We start from the raw sequence: 10,439 nt of genomic DNA, 5'->3' as shown, positions 1-10,439 counted from the left end.
AATTGTAATGGGTTTATCCCAGGGATAAAAAAACAAGTAGACGGATTGTAATGGGTTTATCTCAGGAATAAAAAAACAAGTTAATGAATTGTAATGGGTTTATCTCAGGGATAAAAAAAACAAGTAGACGGATTGTAATGGGTTTATCTCAGGGATAAAAAACAAGTAGACGGATTGTAATGGGTTTATCTCAGGAATAAAAAAACAAGTTAATAAATTGTAATGGGTTTATCTCAGGGATAAAAACAAGTAGACGGATTGTAATGGGTTTATCTCAGGAATAAAAAAACAAGTTAATAAATTGTAATGGGTTTATCTCAGGGATAAAAACAAGTAGACGGATTGTAATGGGTTTATCTCAGGGATAAAAAACAAGTAGACGGATTGTAATGGGTTTATCTCAGGGATAAAAAACAAGTTAATGAATTGTAATGGGTTTATCTCAGGTTTCAAAGAAACTAGACGGATTGTAATGGTTTATCTTAGGTTTCAATGAAACAAGTAGACGGATTGTAATGGTTTATCTTAGGTTTCAATGAAACCAGCCATGTTAAAAACTACAAATCTGATCAAATGATCACAATGTCTGCAGAATTTGTTGTCACTTTTGTAAGTTAGTGTCTTCATGCATCCTTACAAAAAACATTAGCCAAAATGAAATCAGTGGTTCTAGTCTGAAAACATAAAAAGAAGTAAATTACCTTGATGCACCTAATGAAGTGAGGCTTAGCATGGACTAGAGTTCTCAGTAAATTATCTAGTCGAGTATGGAAGTCTTGGGTAAGTGTTGATACTGGCTCGTCTCCATTTTGTCTGAAACATGACATAGTTTTCTATATATTAGTACAAGTCAGTAAATCTTAACAAATTTAAAGTGAATAAAATATAATCGTTCGATAACACAAGTTCTATATAATAGAAACTCAACAAATTAAAATGTCAAGTTCTGCGTAGTACCCTGCATTAAAACAATTTTGAATATGCAAAGAGGCAAATTACGTGACAACCACAGATGACATAAAGTCTCGGGGGACGGAATGTATCAGGACTACAATTTGACATTGTTTGGCGTTTTCGTAGGTAGCGTGACGTCACTGAAAATTGATTGCATTTGGAAAGAGTATGTAAGAGCTCTTTAAGACGAACAATATGTATACACTTAGATAACAAAGATGTGTTCATTTGGAGATTTAGAATTTACAAAATTTTCTCACTTAATGGCATTAAAAAACAAAGAAATATGAATCAACTTGGGACACTAGGACTATCCAGAGAGAAATCTGCAACAAGTCGTACCCCAGCCAGTGTGGCGTATTGTTACAGATGATAATCAACAAACACAAATGTCAGAGGCAAAAGCCATTCACGTGCCCCAAGCAACAGTATGCGCCATAATCAAGAAGGAGTTCTTATGAAGAATCAGCACAAATCATCTGTACACAAGTTAATTCCACGACATATCCGTTCAAGAGTCCCATACATGAAGTAGCTGGAGAATTAAACGGGCATTCATGCTATCTAACCTATATAAAAGTTATTGTGTTTCACGTCACGCTTGATTTATCGAAATAGGAGGAGTCATAAAAGCTAAAATGCATTTATTCAGATAGAATAGTTCAATTACTTTCTGTCCATTACGATTTAACTGACGGGGGGGTGCATGGGGGCCGTGAGGGGGAAGGTGTGCCGTGAAACCTTATAAGTGTAGTGAGTGTTGGTATAATAAGCCTAAAGTAAAGACGTAGTGTGGGAACACCTAGCCTAGAGCCAAGTGCATAAAATTTTTCATGAAAGTAAAAATATCGATTTAATTTTAAACTTAAATCGTTTCTGTATTAAGCTATTTTCCGTTATATCACCAACGTTTTTAATACAAAACAAACCTTTTTAATCAACGAAGACTCTAAGTTAAGAAATTAACAAATATTTTTCCAGTTTTGTTGTCTATGCATTTTATTAGTATAAACTAACAACAATATTAGGTTATACTTTTATTGCTAAGCAACATGACATGAAAGCTATTATTGGAACGTAGTGTTACCAAAACGCACTGGCTTTTCTATATATTAGAAGTTATTAATGTAACTGCCCCCCAGTGGCACAGCGGTATGTCTGCGGACTTACAACGCTAGAAACCGGGTTTCGATACCCGAGGTGGGCAGAGCACAGATAGCCCTTGTGTAGCTTTGTGCATAATTAAAAACAAACAAACAATTAATGTAACTGATTTTTACCAATAATTATTCTATGAATACACCACGAATTCATTTCATAAATGATCTTAATTTTGATTGGCTCATAAAGGAACTTGCCGACGTTTGACTGCCTCTTTGTTGGTCAAGCTTGATTTCGCAAAACTTATTTATTTCAGTTAGCTATGAAATTTGAGATTAGTGTATACTATGGGGTGGGGTGGTAGTACTTTCCCGTCATTTTTGACGGGCTATACGCTAGTTCATCATAAAAACTACCAGTCCCGTCACTGGACGCAGCGCCTATAGATTTCTTTGGAATAAGACTATTGAAAAAGAGCACTGAAAACCGTCAACTTCGTACATTACAGTAATTATGGAAATCAAACAGGAAATAGTAATGTGATTTGGACATTACAGCCTTAACACAAAGCCTTTCGTAATGGAACTAAGCTGCAGGGCTATTGTCAAGATGCAGAGCTGTCAAATAGAGCATGATCGGACATGGCGACATGGAACTGTATCGACATGGTAAGGCGCCTAAGTCGTTTTAATATAACATACTCAACTTTTGTATAAACTCAACAAAAGTTTGCTCTGAGTTAATAATTTATATTTGGACGAGTCTGCGATAAATAACAGTAGTATTTTTAACGTTTTTCTTCGTTCCTATATGCATGGTTTTCATAACAATGTTCTATAAAAGGAACATTCAGTGGTAAGTTTGAAGGCTTATAAGGGTAAAAGTCCGACTTTGATACCGGTTGTCTAGCTTTGCACTTAACAACAAACAAACAAGCCAGACATAAGTTCCCAAAAATATAAGTGCTTGTTTTGAAACTGTCGCGTCTTCCTTAATTAATCTAATTGATATCAAATTATGTAGAGTTAATGCTGAATTAAGGTGACATGATAAATTAGCAGAGACCCGCTAAAATCTTTTGGATAAATCAGTATCTTTATTTCAACAGTACTTTTTTTTCTAAACACAGGATTTCTAGAATAATAGAAAAAAATTCTAATCCCAGACGCCGGAATCTATAAGATCACTTTTCTTAAGCCTAACATTAGTTAAGCCTTTATTAAATACGGCCTATATTCGACACATAGATAAAGTAACACTAACTTGTGTAAATTTTTTGCTCTAGTATAGTTAGGGCTAAACTTTACCGTACTTAATTCTATCAATAGATAAACTTATAATGTTATCCTACGACCTAACTTAAACCTTTTTTAAAACATTGATAAGCTTTTAATATGTTGTTGTACAAAATGTATATTAAAGCATATTTACATCCGACGTTTGTTTGCATCTGTTGAAATGAAGTGTGCGTGCATGCGAATTTAAATAGTAAGGTGTGCGTGCATTTTCAGGACAATTTGGTTTCGTTTGAATTTCGCGCAAACTTACACGAGGGCTATTTACGCTAGCTGTCCCTAATTTAGCAGTGAAAGACTAGAGGGAATGCAGCTAGTCATCACCACCCACTACCAACTCTTGGGCTACTCTTTGGGATTGGCAGTAACTTTATAACGCCCCTACGGCTGAAAGGGCGAGCATGTTCAGTGGGATGGAGATTCGAACCCCATGACCCTCAGATTGCGAGTCAAGAGCCCTAACCACCGGGCCTTTTCAGGACAGACAAGAACTATGTATTATTATAATAGATGTACTATCACAACCTGGCTACATACAGTGAGAACTATGTATTATTATAATAGATGTACTATCACAACCTGGCTACATACAGTGAGAACTATGTATTATTATAATAGATGTACTATCACAACCTGGCTACATACAGTGAGAACTATGTATTATTATAATAGATGTACTATCACAACCTGCCTACATACAGTGAGAACTATGTATTATTATAATAGATGTACTATCACAACCTGGCTACATACAGTGTATAAAAATACCCTCCTTCCTCACTTTAATCCCACGATTAAAGGTGTTAAATAGTTCCGACCCTCAGCTCTTTTTTTTAACACGGATCAATGAGATATATAGTGTGGTCCAATCTAAAATAAATATAAAATTATATCAATGGAAGTCATTAACTTGGGTGGAACATTTCAAGGAACTGACCCGTCTGCCCCTCCCCACTAGCCATTGCCCTAGTGTTAACATTTTTTAATGTGTTATGCAATGCTTAACGGCATGGGTGTCGCTAGTTACCGAAAAGATTTGAGGCTTGAGCCCCCAAGAAGTAGCTACCACTCAAACTAATTAAATCATAATTGCAATATTTACGTAATACCTTAAAATTCATTCGGTGCACTGTGAAACACATTTAGGGCAAGAGTCTTGTAGACCTGTGACCTGGTAAGACGAAGATCGTACTACACTCTATCGTATTCAACGCTTAACGGTGTTGACCAGTGCAAACCTAACGTACAGTAACACTGTGGAATATTTTACGTTAATCTTACAATACCCCACTCTCTAGCTCCTATGTTAATTACTTAAATACACCTGAAGGGGCGCTAATCAATATTAATAACACGAGAGCTGCTCTAGCGGAAGTTAGGTGTTATAATTTATTTGTTTGTTCACCTGAACGATATCCCCAAACGGTCTAAACGACCAGGTCAAACACACTCTTGGTGTCGTCATTAATTTTGAATTCACATAAAATGACGCAATCAGTCGGTAACACCTTCCGCCTGATGCGGCTACTATAAATCGATTAGCTGGATTGACTGTCATTCTTATAACGCACCAAGAGGTGAAAGTGCAATGTATATTTGATGGTATCAAACCTCGAATGCTAGCCATCCCTAATTTTGAACTGATAGACTGGAAGGAAGTCAACTAGTCAACAGTACTCAGCACAAATTCTTGGGCTACTCTAATAAATAGTGGGATTTGATTGTTTCTCTTATAACATACTCATGGCCTCATTATGCGAAGCGAGATTTTACGGCAATAGAATGCGAGCCATGGACCCTCAAAATCTCAGTCCCACACGCTAACCAATGGCTCACCTTAAATCTAAACTGGAAACTTCAGTAATAATCCAACAAATTTTATTTCTTTGATAACATCTCTAAGTCATTTTTCAGTCCTAAAAGTAACCAGTGAAATCCAATACTTATAATACCTAACAATACTTTATTCCCAGCGACAAATCAGGCTAATTAGGTTAATTAACTAGTTTGAGTCTAATGAAGTACAACCTGCTCAATAAATTTCAAAGTATATTCAATACACTTACAATCCTGTATGAGATGTCGGAGAAATTCTGAAGGATGTACCTCGAGGAACTGTTCCTAGAAAAGTTACAGATAAAATGTATCAGATGTTAACATCATTTATCACATCCATTTTACTCTTTAACTACTGAATGTAAGACTTAGTTTGGTTATATGTTACATCATACTAAAATATTCCCTAACATTCAAACACGTTAGTTATCAACTTTTTCGTCTTCCAATATACTTTGTATCGTTAAAACTAAAAACTTATTAGATTATTAAACACTTTTTGAGCCCCAAACTATATTTAATTTGTTTATTTGAGGTTTTTATACATGTTGCGTCAGCGAGTCACATGACTACTGTGACGCCACGTATCTAGAACTATCCTGTACCTTGGCGAATGCTCTAGTAATTACTAGATATAGGGTAGTATGGTATATAAAAGAGGTGATAACATGACGGAATAATAATGTGTGTGTAGATAGTGAGTAATTGAACTGCGGTCACAGGGTATTGTTGAAGTTAACGTTCGTTCGTTATAGTGTTTGTTTTAGCGCGAATATTGAAATTAAGTGTATCGTAAAGTTGTATTCGGAAAGAATAAACCAGTTTTATTAAGTAAGGGCTTGTGTCGCTAAAGTTTCGTCGGAACGAAGTTACGGAAAGTTAATTAACAAACGGAGACGTAACATACACCTAGTGTGCCTTCTTTACAACATGAAAAAGTAATATGTTTTGTATTCTAAATTCACGAATTCTTATACTTGTGCGATCTCAAAAGGATGTTAACATGAATATTTAAAATGTTAGTTTTGTGATTACAGACAGTGTTGTATATTTTACTGTAAAAACAAGTACATGACTAACAACAGTTTGACAAACGTTTTCAGTTATATACAACTGTTATCTAAAACGTACTAGTTTTTACTTTAATAGCTAATGTACAGTATTTAAAAATCCTAATATTTTATTATCGTTAAAAAGTATCTCTTGGTGCACTTCATTTACCAACCTTTTGAATAAAGTGCTTTTAATTCAATTCCAAACAAATGAATGGCAAACCCAAAGCTGCATGAGCTTTTGTGGAACACAGATACGATATCATCCGAAACAACATCTTTGTTTGCTTCAAGAAAATCGGTTGTGTTATAAAAAATATTTCCTGCAAAATGCCGAACTCCAAAACTTGCGATATTCGATTCAAATATAAGCCTATGAGAAAAACAATTATTTTAACATTTTTATTATACATGTCAAAGACTTACAAAAATAATCTTGATAGACGACATTCACAATAAAAGACAACAACAAAAAACAGTAATTACAAATAATTTCTGAACAGGAATTTACGTTTGAGAAATTTTGCTTCTACATAAAATATTTTAGTTTTCAGAAGCTATAAAACAAAAACTAGCTAATTAGCTGAAATTTTAAACTTCTTAAATATCAAAATCTGGCTGCAATGTTTTCTAAATATAAACATATAATTAGGCCTAAAGCTTTTGAAATACTGAAATCAAGCTGCAATCACCTCAAATCATAGACATAAGAGTTTGGACAAAACGTGCAAAATACTGAAATTAAAATGCAATAATTTCTAACCGCAGACATTTGAATTAGGCCTAAATATTTAAAACGCTGAAATTAAATTAGTGTCGTCTGCCTAAACTTACAAAAATTTAAATCAACCTACATTAATTTCTAAACATAGCCATATTAATTAAGACATAAATTTTCAAAACATTAAAATTAGACTACAATAATTTTGTTGGATATACAAGATTGTTTATCTTAATAGTTATTATTTATTTAATGATTATTTAGTTTTCATAACAAGAGTGTTAAAAGCCTAAATTACAAAATACTGAAATGAGGCTAGAATCATTAAACATTTCATACGATAAAGTAGTTGTTCAATACCTAGAGTTGCCTTTATGTTGATTTCTTATTCTCTGGATGTAAGATTCTGGTGTTCCACTAGCCGAACATTCAATGTCAAGAGTACTCAGTAACCCAGTTTTCTGCATAGGAATTGGAAATTTCCGAGAATGTTACACAAATTTTACCTTTTCGTTATCAAAACTCCATTAATATCCAGTTTTAAAAATCAATCTTTCTTTGGAAAATTGGAGGTGGTGTTTTTTCCCAGTCTCTTGTAATATTTCTTTTAATGCAGGGCATTTTAAAGGAATTTTAAGTGGTAGGGCAAACCTTCATAAAGGGCCCAATATTTTTCTGCAATCGGTCGTTTAAATCTACCAATCATAATAAATATCATTATCAAACAAAACGTCAATATATGAGAACACACTAGTTATAAAATATCCATATGTGAGGATATACTGGTTATAAAAATATCAATATGTGAGGATACACTAGTTATAAAACTATCAATAGAGGAGAACACACTGGTTATAAAACTATCAATATGTGAGGACACACTGGTTATAAAACTCTAAATATGTGAGGATACAGTAGTTATAAAAATATCAATATGTGAGGATACACTAGTTATAAAACTATCAATATAGGAGAACACACTGGTTATAAAAATATCCATATGTGAGGATACAGTAGTTATAAAAATATCAATATGTGAGGATACACTAGTAATAAAATAACATGTTTGTTTGTTTGTATTTAAGCACAAAGCTACACAATGGGCTATCTGTGCTCTGCCCACCACGAGTATCGAAACCCGGATTCTAGCATTGTAAGTCCGCAGACATACCGCTGTGCCACTGGGGGGCAGTTATAAAATATCCATATGTGAGGATACAGTAGTTATAACAATATCAATATGTGAGGATACACTAGTTATAAAACTATCAATATAGGAGAACACACTGGTTATAAAACTATCAATATGTGAGGACACACTGGTTATAAAACTCTAAATATGTGAGGATACAGTAGTTATAAAAATATCAATATGTGAGGATACACTAGTTATAAAACTATCAATATAGGAGAACACACTGGTTATAAAAATATCCATATGTGAGGATACAGTAGTTATAAAAATATCAATATGTGAGGATACAGTAGTTATAAAAATATCAATATGTGAGGATACACTAGTTATAAAAATAATAATATGTGTGGACACACTGGTTATAAGATATCAATATAGGAGGACACACTGGTTATAAAGATATCAATATAGGAGGACACACTGGTTATAAAAATATCAATATGTGAGGACACAGTAGTTATAAAAATATCAATATCTGAGGACACTGGTTATAAAAATATCAATATGTGAGGATACACGAGTTATAAAAATGAACATCTTTCTTACAGCGTGTAATGGTTAAAACATCAATATGTGAGGATACACTAATTATAAAAACATCAATATGTGAGGATATACTGGTTATAAAAATATCAGTATAGGAAGACACACTGGTTATAAAACATCAATATGTGAGGATACACTAGTTATAAAAATGAATTAGGGTTTAAAGCTCATCAAGTAAGAGTTTTACAAGTTTGTTCTACAAATGTTACATCAAAACATATTAGCACCTAGTTCAAGTCCAAAGTATAAATCAGTCAAATTGACCAACCAAGTAGCGAGAGAGCTAATTAACAACAGGTTTACATGGAGTCAATTGTTAAAACAATGAATAACAAACAGCATGTGGTCTTTGAACATTTGTTACAGTCAGACTTTGTTTTAGTGATTAAAAATGGGAATAATTTGTGAGAACATGGTTGATTTGAATATTAGGCTAAGGGCCCAAAATGTCCTAGGCTATTGGGACAAAAGGGAACATTTTCCTTCAGTGGTGGGGCAGGAAAGAGGGATCACTGGGTGAAATGCCCTGCTACTTAATGTGTTAAAAAATGCAATGTTTTAATGCACCCTCTAAATGAACTACTTAACTGTGTTCCGTTAGTGCTCAGAAGCCATGCATATTGGGCAATCTAACTTGGAGACCTGAGGTCTCTCAGGTAATCCTAGATATGCCAGTGAACATGATCATGTTATGTAAGTGAAGTATAATAAAAATACTCCTTGAAGAACTTGCGGGTTCTAAAATTAGTGCTATATCATATGCATGTCTAAATATTAATATTATTTGTGTTCTAGCGACATCTATTATAATTTTACATAAACAAGTAACTTAGTTATAATTTTTATAACCTAGTTCTTTCATATAACCATATCAACCATTTCTTTATTAAAAGTATTTAATTATCTTAACATATGTATCAACAAGCTAACCTTGTACGATAACATCATTTAAATGGTCAAAGTTATATAGTGTACAGTTTAACTTAAAAACTAAACACTGGGTTTATGAGAACTAACACTAAGTGCAACGTATTCACTAAAAATAAAGTGGATGGGCAGGTTAAACGTTCGCTATTAATTTATACATTTTATCACTTATATTTTTTGCGCTCTCATACCCACCCCCCAAGCCTCCACGTTCTCTTAGTGGACCTGGGGATAGGAAACGAAAATTACTTTTGTTTAGTGATTTTTTTAAACATGTTCTCTCAATGCTTGGAATCAGCTTTCATTTCGTAAATAAAAAAAGGTCCACGTATTATTAAATTACATAAAATTTGCATGTGTATATAAAAAAATATTAGCTTTTTCCCAAACTCACCAAACTGTACACTCAAATTAATAATTAACAATTATTTAGTGTTAATCAACTTATATTTGTTTGTTTGTAATTAAACACAAAGCTGCACAATAGGCTATCTGTCCTCTGCCCACCACGGGTATCGAAACCCGAATTCTAGCGTTGTAAGTCCGCAGATATACCGCTGTGCCACTGGGGGGCGATCAACTTAGAATCCTCTACTTGAATTCACACTGAAGTACTAAATCCTCTCGTTGTCCCTTCTTACATATCTTTACTCTGGATATGAGTTTTCCAGAATGTGAGAGACACTACACGTCATAATATTAATGACATGATTGATAGAATATGTAAACATTATTTATATAATAGTGTTACGTCTCCGTTTGTTAATTGATTTTTCCGTAACTTCGTTCCAACGAAACTTTAATGACACAAG

The 10,439-nt window shown here is 33.6% G+C and overlaps 1 protein-coding gene across 1 annotated transcript in view; it reads right to left on the bottom strand.

Annotated features, from left to right (window-relative positions):
- Positions 1 to 10,439, bottom strand: part of LOC106471792 (unconventional myosin-Va-like) — a 21,363-nt gene that overhangs the window by 8,801 nt on the left and 2,123 nt on the right. Inside the window, exons 4-7 of the mRNA XM_022400407.1 lie at positions 7,320 to 7,420; positions 6,412 to 6,611; positions 5,417 to 5,471; positions 702 to 813 (exon numbers count right to left, since the gene is read on the bottom strand). Of these exons, the coding sequence (XP_022256115.1) occupies positions 702 to 813; positions 5,417 to 5,471; positions 6,412 to 6,611; positions 7,320 to 7,420 (468 nt within the window). The remainder of the gene's footprint in view (positions 1 to 701; positions 814 to 5,416; positions 5,472 to 6,411; positions 6,612 to 7,319; positions 7,421 to 10,439) is intronic.

Source organism: Limulus polyphemus, unplaced genomic scaffold, assembly GCF_000517525.1.
Source record: "Limulus polyphemus unplaced genomic scaffold, Limulus_polyphemus-2.1.2 Scaffold4862, whole genome shotgun sequence".
Taxonomy (NCBI): domain Eukaryota; kingdom Metazoa; phylum Arthropoda; class Merostomata; order Xiphosura; family Limulidae; genus Limulus; species Limulus polyphemus.
This window is presented reverse-complemented; position numbering and strand designations above follow the sequence as displayed.